The sequence below is a fragment of the Mytilus californianus genome, unplaced genomic scaffold (assembly GCF_021869535.1).
Source record: "Mytilus californianus isolate M0D057914Y unplaced genomic scaffold, xbMytCali1.0.p SCAF_11, whole genome shotgun sequence".
NCBI classification, from domain to species: Eukaryota; Metazoa; Mollusca; class Bivalvia; order Mytilida; family Mytilidae; genus Mytilus; species Mytilus californianus.
This window is the reverse complement of record NW_026262593.1, coordinates 56,640,681-56,659,277: the sequence shown is the minus strand read 5'-3', so window position 1 is coordinate 56,659,277 and position 18,597 is coordinate 56,640,681. Positions and strand designations below refer to the sequence as shown.

The following is an 18,597-nucleotide window of genomic DNA, read 5'->3' as shown; positions in this document are numbered from 1 at the left end:
TTGGAGACTCACTTTACTCATTCTGATACTAAGCCTGAAGCTGGTTTCATCTATACGGACAAATTTGCTTCAATCAATGCCTTGTCCCCAAGGGTATCGAATACGTTATAGGAATATGCAGCACGAGAAAAAGTCCCAAATGTACAAACATATAGTTGAACATACCAAAGAACATATATTGTGTTTGGGGTAAACTGGTCCTCTAGTTGAATTACTGAAACACGATCCAAGCGAGGGATAGGTATTAGACCCAGACTGACTGATAAAGTAAAAAACAAAATTTGCGAAGCTTTATGAGAGACGACACCAACAAGACTGAGCTATTTAGTGTTTCCGGATTAATGCTGCACATATTTTCTGATCGACACTAGTTGATCGTTTTGCAATGAACTATCTTTGGACAAATCTGATTACAAGTATTTGTTCTGCATCTCATATAAAGCTTTTTTTCTGTATCAAATAAGGTTATTATGCTAAATATAATTTCCGGATTAATGCTGCACATATTTTCTGATCGACACTAGTTTACCGTTTTGCAATGAAGTTTATCGACAGGCTGTAAGTATTTCTATGAGCATGAATCCTTTTAATGGCACGCTGGCTCCTGTATTGTTATGAATCACAGTGTTTAAATTCTTAAAGATCTGTTTTTAGTATTTTACATTATAAATAAAATTTGATACTTACTGTTTCCTTGATGACATTTTTGCGATGAATAATAGATAATCTCAACCTTATGGAACTCACACGCAATATGTTTTTTTTTTATAAATAACAATATATATACTGTTCTGTCTTATATTTACATAGTTTAGTTTCACACATCTAAAAACTCCTTATTCGTTTTCTCTTATGTTGTGCTGTTTCAGCTGATGTGACGATTTTTCGTTGGTTAACATATTTGATCCCGCCTGATTTACACAAAAATGTAGTGTGTGCCCTGCGTAAGTGAGGAACTTGTATTTAAATTGTTGTAATTGGTTGATGTCTTTCATATCAGTTTTAAATGCATTGCATCATGCGCATTTATATGATAATTCTCGGTCGATGATTATCTCTTTTGGGTTGTTAAATATTTTATCATGTCGGGAGCTTTTATACCTTAATATACGGGGAAGGTTCTGATCATTGTCGAAAGCAGTCCGATGACCAATAGTTGATCAATAGTTGACATCGTTTTTTGTTATTTGGTCTAGGGTGGATAGTTATTGACCATCGTACCACATCTTTATATTTAATAAAAAAAAGAAAGAAAAATAAAGACACAACAACTTATATACAAAAAAAACAAATACTTACCAAAGCAACGGACGAGTCTCCATGTTGATCAATAATAAAGGCAACATAATAATGTGCACTGCAGCAAGAGCAATGAAAGTTAAAATCTATAAAAAAAAAAAGTGAATAATTAGTAAAAGATTAGAAATATTTGTAATCTTTGATATATACTTAACTTTCAAAACACATTTAGTCTGATTATATTTATAAAAATTTAAACTAACAACAAAACAGAACTCCGAGGAAAATTTTAAACGGAAAGTCCCTAAGCAAATGTCAAAGTCAAAAGCTTAAACACATCAAACGAATGGATAACAACTGTCATATTCCCATTCATATAACTGTTTTCCTTCAAAATTGTAAACATATTTTTAAATGAGAAACAGTTACATTATCATGTTTGCAGATCTTGTTTAAATTAGTTTAATTTATTCACTATAGATACTGAAATAATGTGTACACTTGACGTAAAACAATTCATGCCTAAAAGTACGCATGCAAAAAAACAAAGAAAAAGCGCTCCATCACTGATCACCATTTAAAAGCGACAATTTGACCTTCAAACTTGTATGATTAACTTGTAACAATACGATTGTAAAATTACCGAAGCGCCTTATCATAGGATTTATTCTTGCTGGATCAAGACGGCGGATAAAATATGTTGAGTACGATCTGTTTATTGTACCGTAGCACTTGATAATACGAAAAATTTAATAAAACAATACCGAACTCCAAGGAAAATTCAAAATGGAAAGTCCAGAAAAAAAGGCAAAATCAAAAGTTCAGACACATCAAACGAACGAAAAAACAACTGTCATATTCCTGACTTGGTACAGGCATTTCCCTATGTAGGAAATAGTTGATTAAACCTGGTTTTATAGCTAGCTTATCCCCTCACTTGTATGACAGCCATAATAGGTAAAATGTCAAACATTTGGGTACAACAGCTAACATTGTGCTATAAAAACTAAAAACTAGGTTTAATAAGAAAAACAAAGTAGCATGAATAGACTATAAAGACAAGGCAAATAAGAAAAAAAATGATAGACAAGAACACAACAAATTACTATAGCACAATAAATCCGACTCATAGGAAAATAAGAACCGGTTGACAAGGAGAGGCGCACAGTTCGTTCCCATACAAGTTCTGACAATTTGTTGAAAAAGTCTACTTCCAAATTCAACAAATATATTTTCAGTAAGAACCTCAAGCATACTGATCACTTGTTCCTCGGTCTAGCATGTTTTACCGTTTTGTTCACTTTATACAAAATATGTTGTATGGTATCCCAAAGCCAGAAATTTTATAGCGTATTCTACCATTTTTATATTATTTTGATAAAATTAATTTCAGAGAAAGATCGAGATTTAATATTATCCAGAAGATCTTAAGAGTTTTTTTTTTTAAATATGGTTAATACCACTACGCAAGTAAAGAGTTTCACAGAGTATCTATTTACATTATTTGACTGTGTCCAGCATTTTCGTCAATCTAATGGACAATTCTTTTGTAGAACATGCAGATGAGCCGGCAATGAATTGTTTTTGTACGGAATATTGTGAAGATTAGGTATTCAAAACAAACAAATTAAGTCCAGAGATTTGCTGTTCATTATTATGTACACTAAAGCCAAGAAGGACTTATGATTCGCAAAGGTATCATTTTTGTAAAAAAAGAAAGAAAAAAAAAACAACATGTTATTAATTGCATGCGTCCGAAGCGCTTTTCTGGATTTACCTTCATCAGGAATTCTCAAAGCCAAATATTTGATAGCCAAGGATGTATAAGAACCGAAACAGGGATACTTGATGGAATGCTGTACATCAAGTATTTTGTTAAAACAGCAAAGAGTGCAATAAAGAATTTATGAATGTTAAAAAAAAAAAAAAAGAACCGAAACAGCTGCAGACCTATATTACAAAAAAGTACCTAAAATAGTCAAATCTATTTAAGGTCAATTTGGCCTGAGGGAGTTGAAAACTTTTTTTATATCTAAAATTTATAAACGGACAATTTTAGAAAGTTTGATAAGGTGCTTTTGAACCGGAATTTGCTTTTTGTCCAGTGTTGCATTTTTTCGATAATTTAGCTTTTTGTCCGACACTTTTGCTTTTTGTCCGTTGCTTTCGGTCCGTTTTGCGTTTTGTCTGATACCTTTGCTTTTTGTCCGACACTTTTGCTTTCGGTCCGGTTTGCTTTCTGTCCGATTATTTTTCTTTTCGTTCGACACTTTTGCTTTTTTTCCCGTTGTTTTTGGTCCGATTTGCTGTTTGTTCGATGATTCTTCTTTTTTTGCATTTTAAAATGTGCATATTTTATATGGTTCCATTTGAACTTCAAAACTCCATGACATATTTGAAATTACAAACCTATTTCACTGTATAAATGAGTGGTACATGGGGTATCTGTTTTTGTATATTATTCTGATCAATATGTTCTCAATTTAACGATGGTAGATCCAGGCATGCTTTAATCAACCGTACGCCTCGGTTAAAAATTGTTCATAAGAGATGTTTATACGATCGTTTGTATGAGCATGGCAAATCCTCTATTTTTAAATTCGAAATAAGTTTCGACTGGGAAGAAAGCCACATAATGCGAAAGATAAGGATTCAAATCCGGCGTAACTATTTTTCGATTAAGTTTTTTTGCACATTGTTAAAAATGTAAGCAAAGATTTTGGAGTAGATATATTCTTTGTCATAAATTTATAAGATTGGATCCAATTTGACGCTTCGATAAGTAAACATAATAGGAAAATAAATCAACAAAAGATTGCTAGTTGATTTTGTAAGCCATGCTCAAAATTACAAATTACATACTTAAAATTTAAAATGTGGAAATCAAGAGGTTCTTATAATGTCTTTTTTTTCTCATTTTTCAACATTAACAGCCTTATGTCACGCTTTTTCCGAATAGTGAAAAAAAATATATGTTACCGTTCTGGATTCGAAAATAAATCTCGATTAATCCTAAAAAATTGTGCTCCTCCTTGGTTACCACAAAGACTATTTAAGTAGTTAACAAGCAAAATAGTATTGTTACTGTTGACGCGAGGTGAGAAAAAAAAATCAGTGACAGTCTCACAAAACACTTGAAAAAAAAATATTTAACGTTTTTATTATCTATAGAAATGCAATAACTTGTTTGACTTTCACTAAAATTTTAAATGAAAGAATACTGCTGACATTTAATCAGTCTTCGCTTATACAAAGTTCTCATTTTTTTTTTCAGAAAAAACAAATTTTGCTAACTTATTAACAAAATTGCCAGTTTTACAAAATCTTAAAAGGGAAAGCTAAGTAATTTAAAGGATAGGTTCACGAAGGGTCAATATTTTCCCAAAAATTCCATGAAATTTAAATTCAGTAATATTTGTAAACACTAGCAAAATACAATAACTACTGAACATTTTGCACATAGACTAAATGGATCCAAACTGACTACAAGTAAATGGTCTGAATAGTATTGAATTTATCACAATAAAATATTAGTATGAAAATTGACTTAAAGACTGAAAATGACTTAAGGTAGATAGGGTGTCTTCCTCCATCTTGGATTTTGAAATACCAGAAATCAATCGGTCTAGATCTTTAATAAAAGGTGCAAATTTTGAGAGTAGTAGGTAATTCATGTGTAAGAATTTTCATTTGAATAGAGAAAATGACATATTATATCATATTTATGGTTGTATTTTACAAAAAAACAGAATACTTTTGTTTGATTCTATTTTTTCCAACTTTGCCACATAAGGGGAGGCAACTCAAATGTAAGGGCAGATAATTCAGATAAAGTTACTTTTACAATAGAATGTGTTAGGAATTTACTTATTTTATTATGTAGCAAGAAAACGGGTCCCGTGACCCCATTTTTTCTTTTTCTTATCTGAAAGCATGCTATTAGAGCTATCTTCTCATATTTTATCTCAAAATTCTATGGTGTAGTTTTCGTTTTATGGCAGAAAATTGGGTTTTCCATGCATAATCTATACAAAATCTGTCAATTTTGCGCAACCTGTAGCGTGAAAATAATCCCCGTGACCCATTCTTTTTATTATTTTTTTTTAAAAAGCATGATATAAACTACATTTAGGCAAATTATTAAAAAATTCTATGGATTATAACTAAGACACCCCATCTACCTTAAACATCTATTGTTCAGACTTTAAAGAGTTGTTAAGATCATGTATTTACTATCGGAAAATCTATTTTCAAACTTTAAATAAAATATCTGACAAATACATCAATTAGATTCGTCACATCAGAACACTTATGATTTCACTCAGTATGTCAGATAATAGACTATATCTACCAACGGATCAAAGGGAAAACAACTGCAATATTCCTGACTTTGTACAGACATTTCTCGTCTAAGGTGCTCGGGAAGGGTCGGAAGATCCTGCTCCACATGTGGCACCCGTCATGTTGCTTATGTTAGTACAAACCATGTCACAATCGGGAAAGGGGTCGGGATCGTAGTTACGACAATGGGAACATACCGTTGTCATCTGTAAAACGAATATTCCCTAACAGTCAACCAACTTGTGATGGCGTCTGTAAAATTTAGAAAGGGATGATTTCAACTTCACCGTTTGAAACTATTGGTTTAATTGATTCCTTTTGGGCCTTGTAAAACCTGACCAACGTTACTCCAGTTGAATTGTGGACTTTTAATTTAGATCAGCACAGCGTCAGTTTGTTGGCAAACCCATTTCGTTTTCCAAATAACAAGGTGTTTTAAAATTGTTCTAAAGTTCTTCTATGATCAACTAGAAACTCTTTGGATTAGATTTAAACTGGTAAGACTGGTTTAAGTTACGAAATCAATAAGGCATTGTTTAAAAGTATGAAAGGAAATTTTAGGTTTGTTTAGCATAAATTTCTTTGAATGACAATGGCACCCAGACTCAAAGGAAACACTTGTATAGATGCGATTTTTATGGAAACAAATAAACAATATTTTCAATTAATTTTTTCAATCGAAATCACATTTAATGTGCATTGTGACAAACAAAAACTTCTACGTTTTAGTGTTTTGTCTATTCCACGCACAAGACATTTTCTGAACTCATAAATAGTTTGTGCGAGAAACCTTTTCGTGACAGTATCAAAGGGTTCACACGTGGCTTTCAAATCTTTGAGTTTCAGATAAATTTCCTTAAAAACGATTAATGTGTAAAAAATGAATATATCTTTAAATTACCGTTCGGGAATCTAACTTCTCTGTACCGTACCACATTTCATTTAAGATGTCTTTCACTGAGGTGTTGTCAAGATAAGTCTTATTTTGAGTTTTTATGGCATCCTCTATATACCCATGATTCAACAATAGCCTTCCAGCATGATTAATATATTCACCCAATTCTTGTTCATGTGCATCATCCTGCCGTTTGATTTCTTTTCGTTTTGTAGAGGTCTCCTTCCTTTTTTTGTCAGCATCGCCGATGCAGCTTGTTATCTTAATAGCTCTCTGGGTAAATGCGCTACAAAATTATGTAATGCTTACAGAAAACTGGAATTGTTTTCGGAAAGTCTTTTATATGACAATAATGGTACTAATTTTACTAAACCAGTTCAGCATTTTGAAAAACAAATAAAACAAATCTCCCGTCTGTGATGTTCAAAGCAAAAATATTTGGAAATGCTAAATCGATACAAACTTTTAACAGCTGATATATCTGAAATGAGCTAGATGTGTAACCAAACCAACTGGGGAATATCATAATACAAAAATTTAAGGACACATTATAATCTACAATAAAAGTTGAACAATGTCGGTCTTTAAAATTCATTTCAGCAGTCATAACAAACATTAACAGACTTCTTTTAAACTGAGTTTTACTGTGCGCATTACTGTGTGTTTGTTTTTTTCTACATTGGCTGGAGGTATAGGGGAGGGTTGAGATCTCACTAAACATGTTTAATCCCGCTGCATTTTTGCACCTGTCCAAAGTCAGGAGCCTCTGGCCTTTATAGTCTTGTATGATTTTTTATTTTAGTTCATTTAAATGTTTTGGAGTAAGTATGGCGTCCATTTTCACTGAACTTGTACACATTTTTTGTTTATGGGGGCAGCTGAAGCCCGCCTCCGGGTGCGGGATTTTCTCGCTGTGTTGAAGACCCGTTGCGGGCCTTCGGCTGTTTCCTGCTCTTTGGTCATGTTGTTGTCTCTTTGACACATTCCCTATTTTTATTCTTAATTTTATTATGAACATTTGCCGAATTCAAAATGTGTTGCTGTCAAAAATACAAATCTTACAAGATCTTACGCATCGTAAAAATATTATTGATGTTTTCATTGCGCTCTTTTCTTATGTAAATCGTTGATTTAATGGATTTTGACTTTTGAATGGTGATTCCGTTTCCTTAAGGATGTTCGCTACTCTTGTTTTGACTTTTTGTCAGATATTCGGAATCCTCTAGTTTTATCCATGTTAGTGCCAATAAAATTTTGCCCGTTAACCCCTATTTTTCTTTTCATAATTTTATTATATATAGTTTAAATAGTCATATTTGAAAATGCTATAAAATCCTTGTTATTTTTTCATAATTTTTTAAAGAAAAAGGGTGCCAATGTTAAATATATGAAAAGTCTAGAGAGAATTATTTCCCGCCAAGTTTTCAATGGCTTATATCTCGAAAAGAAGCACACGGACCCTTTATTTATTTCTGCTTTTTTATTTTTTTATTTATATACTGTCAGTTTATAACAGTCTTTTAAAAAGCTTGTTATTTTGAAACAGAGTAGCGAACATCCTTAAGACGCCAATGCCACATGCAAATGTCAACCAAGTGTTCGGTTGGTTATGATGTTTATCTCACCAATATACAGCTTTTTTTTTAATAAAAAATACATTTTCATCAAAATGTTTCCAGAATAGACCAGATACAAATCGTATGCATATTTTAAATCGTAGAGATTGGTTTTGTGAAATTATATTATAAAGTCTAATTTCTGTGGCCAAATTTTTACTTTCTTTGCATAATCCATTATGTTTTTTTCACATATTCATGTTCACGTAGTGTATACACAGGCTTTAAATGTTTCTTTTTTATTTATAAATTGCCTTATTTTTTTAACGTTTGCCAAATCATTTATCGTGAAGGCTGAATAATTTTTACAATCACTGCCTATAAATACCTTTTTTCTTTATTAAAAGAAAACATGCATATGGTTAACTATATTTTAAAACCAAACTAAAACTAATTGCTGTGAAAAATAAACAGTTTATAATTATCAATATGAACTAATATTGCTGAACATAAAACATTTAAATTACTTTTTAAGTCGTTGTAATTTTTCTTTAAGGAACGGAGATGTTCTCCAGTTGTTGATTGAATCGTCCAGTACAACACATCCAATGAGGATATGATGAATCCGGATCTGAATTGAAGAAAAGGTATGATCCATTATAATATATATTGAATATAAAAATTTCATTAAAAATATTTCCCCAAAACATATACTTAAAAGCTGCCACTGACATCAATAGTTAAATAAAAACAAAGAATGTTAGTGTGGTTAATGCTTCTTATTATTTTTCTAAAGTCTGTTTCAATAGCTCCATAGTAAGCAGCCTGTGTCTATCAATAAAACAGGATAGAAATAGGTCCTATTTGATGATTGAATCCATTTTGAAATATAAACACCATTCGCATCCGCAGCTGGAATTGTTTATTTCCAACTAATTCTCATGACCAAATCTTAGATTTAAGTGATATTATGAGGCAGACTAAACTTTACTTTATTTAATAAAAGTTCATAGTCATCCAATGTTCAATAATGTAGCGAGAGAACATCATCTTTAAAGCAAAACCTTAATCAAAAGGATAATGTTTGCCACCTTTTTTCCTTTCTGAACAGCTCTTGAAAGACGTTTATTATATATGAATATAAGAATGAATCGGCAATAACAGACCCATTTAAGATGTTTAATTATAAATGTTCATAAGAATGCCAACAACCTGTCAATAAATTTCACCGCCAAAATATTCATGGGTGTTTATAAGGCGAACATATATAGCTTTAGTTATCTCCTCCAGTTAGATCTCAGACTACTGACCAGTAAAGTTTTCTTTTTTTGATTTTTGTATGCTCTTGTTTGTCTTTTGATCTTTTTTTTTATTTTTTGCCACGGCATTGTTAGATTATTTTCGAGTTATGAATGTGAATGTTTATTTGGCATCTTTCGCCTTCATTTTGAAACAATTTTTCTAAACGATAAACAGCGAACTTGATCATTAATTATTTTAGCAAGGAGCAGAACTAAAATCAAAAGGTAATTATAAGAGCATTGTAATAAATTAAACTTTTTTTTTAAATTTTGACCGCACTCATGTGTATTCCATAACGGCCAACCCGTGGTGGTGATAGTGGATCTTTTGACGAATGATTGTACTTTTACCACTCGGAACCATTTGTTAAATCGGCTCGTTTGTTGTTTTATTCACAACAGACAATTATTATCAGTAACACCTGTAAGTGAAGAAATAACTGTCAATATAATTTAAGTGAAAGAAAGATAATGTGTTGAATATTCTTAAAAATGATCTCAGTTCTATATCAAGATATATCAAGATGGTCTTGTCATCGTTTGACAATAGTGTTGGATAAAGCAATACAACTTGCTGCATTTTTCCTAAAAAGATTTACCTAATGCAACAAGATATGTCAAGATGATGTTAAGTATTCATCTCGTTTTGATGGATAACTTTAAAAATATGTACAAGTATCAAACGGAAGATAGCAAATGAGTCGACTCGACCTAATGATTACTTAATTTGCATAAAAAGAAGAAAACAAAAGAACGAAAGTATTAATACAATTCTGAAATTAAATGTAGTTTCTTGTTTATCTTACTGTAAGATTGCTCTTTTAGTCAAACTAATAAATTAATCCTCAACTGAACTATCTATGAAGACGTGGTGTACGTTAAATATAGTATGTCAAGAAATTAAAACAAGTTTGATAACTATAAACATGCGTATACATTAATGATTCTATTGAGTTTTAGTTGAATACCAGCAATAACCTTCAACAGTCTTTATTCAGAACCATGTATTTTTGCGTTGGTTAACAGTAATCAACAGATTAGATTTTTTTTTCTGTTTTGCAAAGTTATAGAAAACCTAACAACTTTAATAATGCCTTTACCCTTAGTCGTGTATCTTTATCAAGTTAATCACATGTCTTTAAAGGAAGGATGCGTCTATAGATTTTAACAATGACATGATGACAGGATGATACCGTTAGCTGCTGCTGACTTTGTTTGCATTTATAACTTACACATCCTGTTTCTATCAGCTGTGTTGCACCTGACCAATATTCTTTTTGCAGCAATGCAATTAATATAAGGCCATACAATTCAGAAACTGAAACTGTTAGTACTATATTGCGTCCTGTGAAAAATAAAAAAAATATAGCATGACCATAGTTTCTAAAGAAGCTGCAATAAAAAGGAACTGCATTGGCAGTATAACTTGTTTGTGAAATAATGTAAACTGTATCAAATATATAATTACTAGACTCTTAACCATGCAAACATGGGTATCATCTGGCAAGTTCTATGAGCTGATACTGATTAATTGTTACCGGGTTTGAACTAACATGAGCGACAAGACGGGTGCTACATGTGGACCAGGATCTGCTTACCCTTCCGGAGCACCTGGTATCACCCCCAGTTTTTGGTGGGGCTCGTGTTGCTTAGTCTTTACTTTTCTATGTTGTGTTTTGTGTACTATTGTTAGTCTTTTTGTCTTTTTCTTTTTTATCTATGGTGTTGTCAGGGTTTTTTTTTTTTTCGATTTATGAGTTTGAATGTCTTTCTGGTATCTTTCGTCCTTCTTTTAAACAAAGTTTGTTTTTTTAATAATTCTTGTTGGCCTCACGAAAAATAAATTGCGAAATATTGTACAGACGTACACTGTGTGTCTAGTCTGTAAAGAGTGCAAAATCGCGTGGGGTAGGAGCTGCTTCTGTTATTGTTAATAATCAAATATAAAGGATACAATTATGGACTCTCAGAAATAAAAAAAATAATGAAAAAGACAATGATACTTTCACACAATAAAATGAAATGATAATCGTAAGGTATACATTGGACATTAACGGGTTTTCAATGTAGCGTAAACGTGAAGGAAATAATCAAATCTATTCATTCAGTAGTGCATAAAAACTATAGCAATAAAAAAATAACTAGGTTATGCATTTGTATAAGCATTCAACGACTTTTTTTCAAAAACATATTACCTTTCAAAGCGTTCATAAATCAATTGAAATTACAGAATTAACCTAATTGACTAATGTCTACGCATTATTTAGTATTTGAAACGAAGTATAAACATATAGAAAACTATGTTAGCAATTCTTGTAATTCCTATATAAAGAAATATTCGGTTAAAGTTAGGTGAGATCATTGAAGCTCAGAGTAGTTTGATATATCTAGTTCTTCGTATTATTGCATACAATATTTTCTTTTAGATCAGGCGATACAAAGTAGGTCCGTAAAAATAGTAAGTTACAAGTGCAGACATAGAAATAACATTCACTAGTAACCGGCATTTAGATTGTTAGGACAAAATGGTTTCAACAATGCTTGAAATGAAGTGATTAAAACAAGCTTGATAAAATGAATATATAAACTAATCTTTTGAAACTAGTTTAACGTCAGACGACATGATTCCCTTGTGGTCTTCGAAATTAATTTCAAATCTTGTTCAGCCCTGTTTAACTAGCCATGCCCTTTTTAATATTTTTTATTGTCGTTAAAGAAGGCATGCATCTGAAATGATGTAGATTCAACCATAGTCAATCTTAATCATCTTTGTTTTATTCTAAGTTCAGTTACATACTTTCCATAGTTGATTATAATTCAAGTAAGATACCATTAATCACCACACAAAGACAACATTATTATACAGGAGTAGTCCCTTATAAAGGTATGATTTTCTATATGAACTGATAAGAGGAACCATGTCAGCTTTGTAATATATTATCGCGATAGATTCATATGATGTAAACGAGAGGGTAATATTTTGAATTATTGTTGTATATATTTTGTATGCCTCATCTTAGGTAAAAAATAATCTAAAGGCACAAGAAAAACAAAAAACACAAAATGGCTTCAACAAAAAAAAAAAAAAAAAAAAATCACGGAAAAAACCTGAAACAAAACAGAAAAAAAATCTAAATGTTGTCTTATTATGAGGGGCCTTCAAGACTTAGCAAAATTGTCATATTCGAATTGAACCATAAAAACAACGAAACTTCAATACACGTATTTTTGTCTTTTCTTGGTATTAGTTTACCTCATGTCGTACGGCGTTTACATATTTCAATTAATTCGATGGGGTCGATTGTGTTCACTCTATAAACAAACTCTATTATAAGAGATACGTTCGGTAGATGAAAAATGCTTTAAAGTAGCTATGAGGAAGTATATAATGTAAACGACACAACATAAGTTTAATGGTCTCCATAATAGACGGTTAACGGATATGATATGACTGTGGCTCAAATAGGTGGCAAAATGTAGTCGCGGCCTAATCACTTTTTATACTAGTCGTTTGATTTATTAACAAACCGATTTTGCCGCCGTCATGTGTTAGATACTGTATGTGAATACGACTTCCCACCGTAGACTTAAGTTCTTGAATGAAAACAACTGTAGTCCATGGTACGGATTTCAACAATGAACAATTAATTCATATTCAATACAGAAAGTTATACAAAGACAAGACTTGACAAACTTAAAACAATTCAAAAGAGAAAAATTAACAACCTGGTTTATGTTAAGTACTTTCAACAAAAATTTCAGGCTTGGAATTTGTACTCCAAACGCGCCTTTAATAGACATATGACTCATCATTGGCGGACAAAATACCAAATAGAATAGGATTGAAAGCACAAACAATTCCTGTGTTTCGAATAATTTTACTATTTAAAAACAATACATCTACTGACAAGTGCATGTTGAGTCTTAATGTTACCAATCAATAAACGAAAAACGATATCGTCGTATGAGTGTGTTAATGATGTAAATCCAATTTTTTCCCCAAGTGTTGGGAAATTGAGCATGAGGTTTAAAATAGTATGTCATAGATATTTGATAGCGATATAAAATTTTATGTAGGAATTAAATTTCGGGACATGGCAAGTAACTCTTTGTCACATTGTCATTTGAAAAGACATGCACCTTAAATAAATAAAGCACCTTCTTTAATTGAGATGGAATACTTTACGACAAATAATTTTGTTTTTGAGAAGAGTCCCTATACTTTTATAGGAGATAGGTAATATTTTTTTGTGTAATACCCTCAATTCGGGACTGCATATTTTGGTAAGAATTACCCGACATATATTTAGTTCAAACCATGCGAACATTTTAAGCATAGTATTATGAAGATAGTTTGAATAAAAAATAGTTGACAGCAAAAATACCATAAATAGACCATTGTCCATGCATATCAAATAAATAGCTATCAAATTTATGTAAAACGCGGACACATTACACTATAAGACTCACACGACGATATATATGACATAAGGTACCCAACTAGATCCACTGATAAAAACAGATTTCAGATTTTGGACAATTAAATACTGATAATGGCGGGAAAAGACATGTTATGGTTCACTCCTCCCAACCATTTAACCAGGGACATGTACATGTAATAGCTCAATATAAAAGCACATCTTTAAAATCAGAAAGGAACAATATGACTCATTAGAATGGCAAAAAGCACACTCAAATGCAACAGATAAAACAAGACAAAATCAAGAGGTGCTCACTTAAGCGTAGTAGCAGTTACTGAAAGCTGGCTGAAATTAATTTCAAGTAAATAAACTATGTATTCCAAGACTAAAAAATCAATTGTGTTCAATTGAATATATTTGGCTAGCCTACATGAATATACTAAAAACAAAAGTGTAGAAAATCAAACATGACTCTTGATGTGAAAACTTTTTACTTTTGTTAAACCGGGTTAATGTCAAGATGTCAATTCATGTAAGCTTTGAATTTATATGACTCCCCCAAAGCATTTTTTATAGACAATATTACTACACAAGGTATTTAATCAAAATCGGCTATTTAAAGTTCGTGCATTTACAAATGTTCATGTCTCTGCAAAACATCACTTAGCCGTTGCTGACATTTGAAATTTGAATGTAATACTTAATTACACATTTACCTTGTATCTTCTGTTCAGTCTCAACAAAACGACTACGTCTTCTGTTATCTTCATCTGCATTGCTTCCCGAGTTTTCTTCTTCCTCTTTTTCTTCTATGATGAATCATTTAAAAAAAAAAACATTACAAAAATGAAATTTATTGAATAAAAGGTCAAAAGGAATTTTGAGGTTACATTTGTGTAATTGGAATATTACTTTACACTGCCATGTTCCCTTTACAAGTTAGGCAGCTAGATAGATAGTTTAAGTCATAAGGAATGGTATCAATAATGTTAATTAAAAGAAAGGAAAACATAAAAGGCCGACGGGGACCTTAAGTTGCTAATTTCTTTTTCATTTGTCCTCTGTAGGAGATTGCATAATTGACAATCATACCAGATCTTCTTATTTTTTTCATATATGAACACATTGTTAAAGTAAGACATTGACACCATATTTTAAATGCAAGACGCATACGTTGTGTTCTTTTAGCCTACATAAAAAAGATTCGTAAACACATAACATTATTAGTTCATTACTATCCTCAAAATCGTTTGTAATATTCTTTTATACACACACAAATAGTATTCCATCGTTTTTTATTTAACGTACTCGTTTTTGATTCTCTATTTCTTCTTTTCTGTTAATCTCTTCTTGCAAGTTAGTATATTTATGATTTATATTATCACGATTACTGTATGTATTAATTTAATATTATCATTTCTTAAGTGGCCAATTTGTAAATGAGTTTAAATTAAAAAACAAAATGATATTATATATTTATTTGGAGGGAAGATAAAAAATATGAGATTAAAGATTTCGGTAAAGGTTACATAGAAGTAATGAATAAATAAGGTATGAAATTTAAAATGTGAGTTTTTACATGTTTTAAATGAAGACACGTTTCCCATGGAAATTTTGGTTTTGACTAAAATGTCCCCGAAAACCTTAATTTACAGTTTATTATCACATATTCTCTTAATTCCCAGGTTAAGATATTTCACGGAATGTCATAAGTGACAATATCTGGTATCATCAGAAAAGGCAAAACAATATTAACCAATCACATGAATCATCAAATGACTATTGAGTAGTCCATAAATATTTTAAGCGTTTAACTTTGTATTTTTTTCTATAAAATTATGTTTTCTCCCTACGTTTGATTGCCATTATTTTGAATATTGTGCGATCATTTTTTAATGAAATGGCAATAGCAGAAATAATATCGTTCCTGACTTCATAGTATCTTAATTCTTACTGCTGGATCTAAGGAGATCCTACATCCTTTATAACATGTATAAGCCTTAATCGCAAACTTACACTACTTAAGCACGTCACTTTTGACAGCTTAGTAGTCAGTACATTCTTAAATATGCAAATGGTATGTATATAAGTTATTAAAATGTAAGGTTCCAGCACCCTTATACATTTGTCGAATTGATTTTGAAAATATTTTAAAGTCCATGTTGGTCATACAGCTATTCACGTATTTAGGCTCTGTCACATCATTGGTTTTCATATTTTTGGGTTTGAGATTCCTGATGAAGGTAAATCCAGAAAGGCGATTTTGCATATCACAATTATGACATGTTATTTTCATTTAATAAATCAATACATACCTCGAAATTCAGGAGTTTTGTACGCCATACTGGTCATAACTGTTAAATTAGACCAAAGACCATTTTTGATTTCGGAAGTCATATCCTATTTAAAAAAAATGTTTACTAAGTATATGAAAGATTTTTGATACTTGCTTTTCCTTTGCAATAAAACCATTTATTTTCATGTTTGTATAAGAGACATAATCATCGATGTAAATACTTAACATTTCAAATGCAAAATGTGTTTTTGCTCATTGTATTAGCATTGATAAGGCCACCACTGTGAATTTTCTATTTATCCCATATTTTTACGTGTCTGCTCTGGTTAACTCGAGTAATGTTTGTTTTGTCTATGATAGGATTCGAACTCTATAGACACATTTCATTCTTATAAAATATGATCAATTCCTCTGACAAATTTCTACAAAACAAGTTTCTTCCAGAAAATTGTCATAAGGAGTCAAACCGTTCTAGAAAATTCTTCAGGTAGTGCATTCTACCTTCTGAAGAGAATAGAACTGATCGCTATTGTGTATGGTACCGTATTGGTTATGTTCATTGTTGAAAGCTCTTTCGAACTGATAAGTTTTTATTCAAAAGAACAGTTGTCTCCATCAGACGGTCCGATCTGTATCCACACAACCTTCGAGTTGTCAAACTTACAGACGGTCTGTGTTGTCTTCAGACACACTTGTCTCGTGTTCAGACTTCATATATTTCCTTTTTAAATTAAGGTGGGTAATGGTAACAGCAGGGCGTGCATAGTGGAAAGATACTTATTTTCTTTCCATATTTCCTAAAAATTTTACGGAACATGATTATTCCTTTGCGTTATGTCATGCCCATGTGCAACTAGTCCCACATATTTTGAGAAGTATTAATGTTGATAATTTAATTTTTTTACGATAACTGTAAAAATATATTTATTTTAGTTAGAAGGTTTTATCTTTATTTGCTAGATGTTTACTTGACTAGTAATGTACACACATTAGAAGTCGTATTTTAGTCTAAAATTGTCTGTTTTGCTCTGATCAAGACTGAATTGTCCACAATGAGATAAACGTTCAGTATGAGTGCAATAATTTCCATTTAAGACATATTAAGATAAGTTAACATAAACAAGACGAGTTTTTATAACGGGCGTCTAAGATAATTAAAAAAAAAACATTACTGTTCATATTTTGTCAGATTGTGTTCAATTTTAAGTATTCGGATGCAAAACAGACGTTTTTCAAGCATTGCATCTGTGTTTAATAAAATCTGCAAACGTCGATTTGAGTTTTTCGCGGTCTTTTATTTAATATTTGATTAAATAACGTATACACATTTAATATTTGATACTTCGATATAATTTCTAATATGTCATTGGTTATACAAGTCAGTATATAATGAGTGTTTTAACAGGATTTATACGTGTAAATCTACAAAACCACAGTTGTGATTCCTTATTCTTTTCTGATTAATTTATTTTGCGTCTGTAAAGAGATAATGAGAATAAATTATCGGAAACATTTCTTAAACACCTTTTCGTGTTTCCCATTGGACATGCATTATTTTTTTTTCTTTCAAAAAATTGCTTGATTCCTATTCAGCAATAGATACATTTTTATTTTTATCATGTTTATAATGATTAGATCTTAATTATTTTGCAAAACAGATGTTACATCAATTTAATGTAGATATACAAATGCCCCAAAAAATAATCAGTACAACCATTTCTAAATATGTTTAATAATTGCACAAAGCCCATTATTTTGCAAGGACAATCTGGTTTAAAAATCTGTTTTATTTTGTAACTGATATACATTTCTTTTTTTTTTTGCTTTATTTCAACAGTTGATTGATGAAAGGCATTTACATTTAATAAAAGAGTTTTGCTTTATTTCAACAGTTGATTGATGAAAGGTATTTACATTTAATAAAAGATATAATATGAACTGTCAACCGACACAGATTGACACTTTTATGGGATTGAAAATTTTTTATATGAGGGATGGGCGGTTGGAGTGAGCAGCAGAATTTAAAAAAACTATCCTGGCCTACTAAAAACTAAAAATGAATAACCTTCCCTCATATAGAACGCAAAAAGTAAAATAACAAAAATAACTCCGAGGAAAGTTCTAAACGGAAAGTCCCTAAGCAAATGGCAAAATCAAAAGCTGAAACACATCAAACGAATGGACAACAACTGTCCTATACCTGACTTGGTAGAGGCATTTTTTTATGTAGAAAATGTAGGATTAAACCTGGTTTTATAGCAAGCTTAATCTCTCACTTGTATGACAGTCGCATAAAATTCCATTATATTGACAACGATGTGTGAACAAAACAAACAGACATAATAGATAAAAATGTCAAAAATAGGGGTACAGAAGTCGACCTTGTGTAATAACCTTAATCACTACAAAAACAAGCAGATATGTCAACAAAGACAAACAAAACGGCGTATGGACAAAGCACATTAGCAAAAACGAAAGACAAGAATACAAAAATTTACCGTAGTACAATTACACAATGACGAGATGTACAAGTAGAGAGCAACGTAAA

General features: G+C 31.2%; 1 protein-coding gene across 3 annotated transcripts in view; it reads right to left on the bottom strand.

Moving 5' to 3' along the window:
• The window catches only part of LOC127720374 (uncharacterized), a 105,097-nt gene that overhangs the window by 27,233 nt on the left and 59,267 nt on the right, over positions 1-18,597 (bottom strand). For all 3 annotated transcript variants that reach the window (XM_052226950.1, XM_052226949.1, XM_052226951.1), the window contains exons 23-28: positions 16,069-16,153; positions 14,470-14,562; positions 10,565-10,677; positions 8,559-8,662; positions 6,482-6,761; positions 1,300-1,385 (exon numbers count right to left, since the gene is read on the bottom strand). In XM_052226950.1, coding sequence (XP_052082910.1) covers positions 1,300-1,385; positions 6,482-6,761; positions 8,559-8,662; positions 10,565-10,677; positions 14,470-14,562; positions 16,069-16,153 — 761 coding nt within the window. The remainder of the gene's footprint in view (positions 1-1,299; positions 1,386-6,481; positions 6,762-8,558; positions 8,663-10,564; positions 10,678-14,469; positions 14,563-16,068; positions 16,154-18,597) is intronic.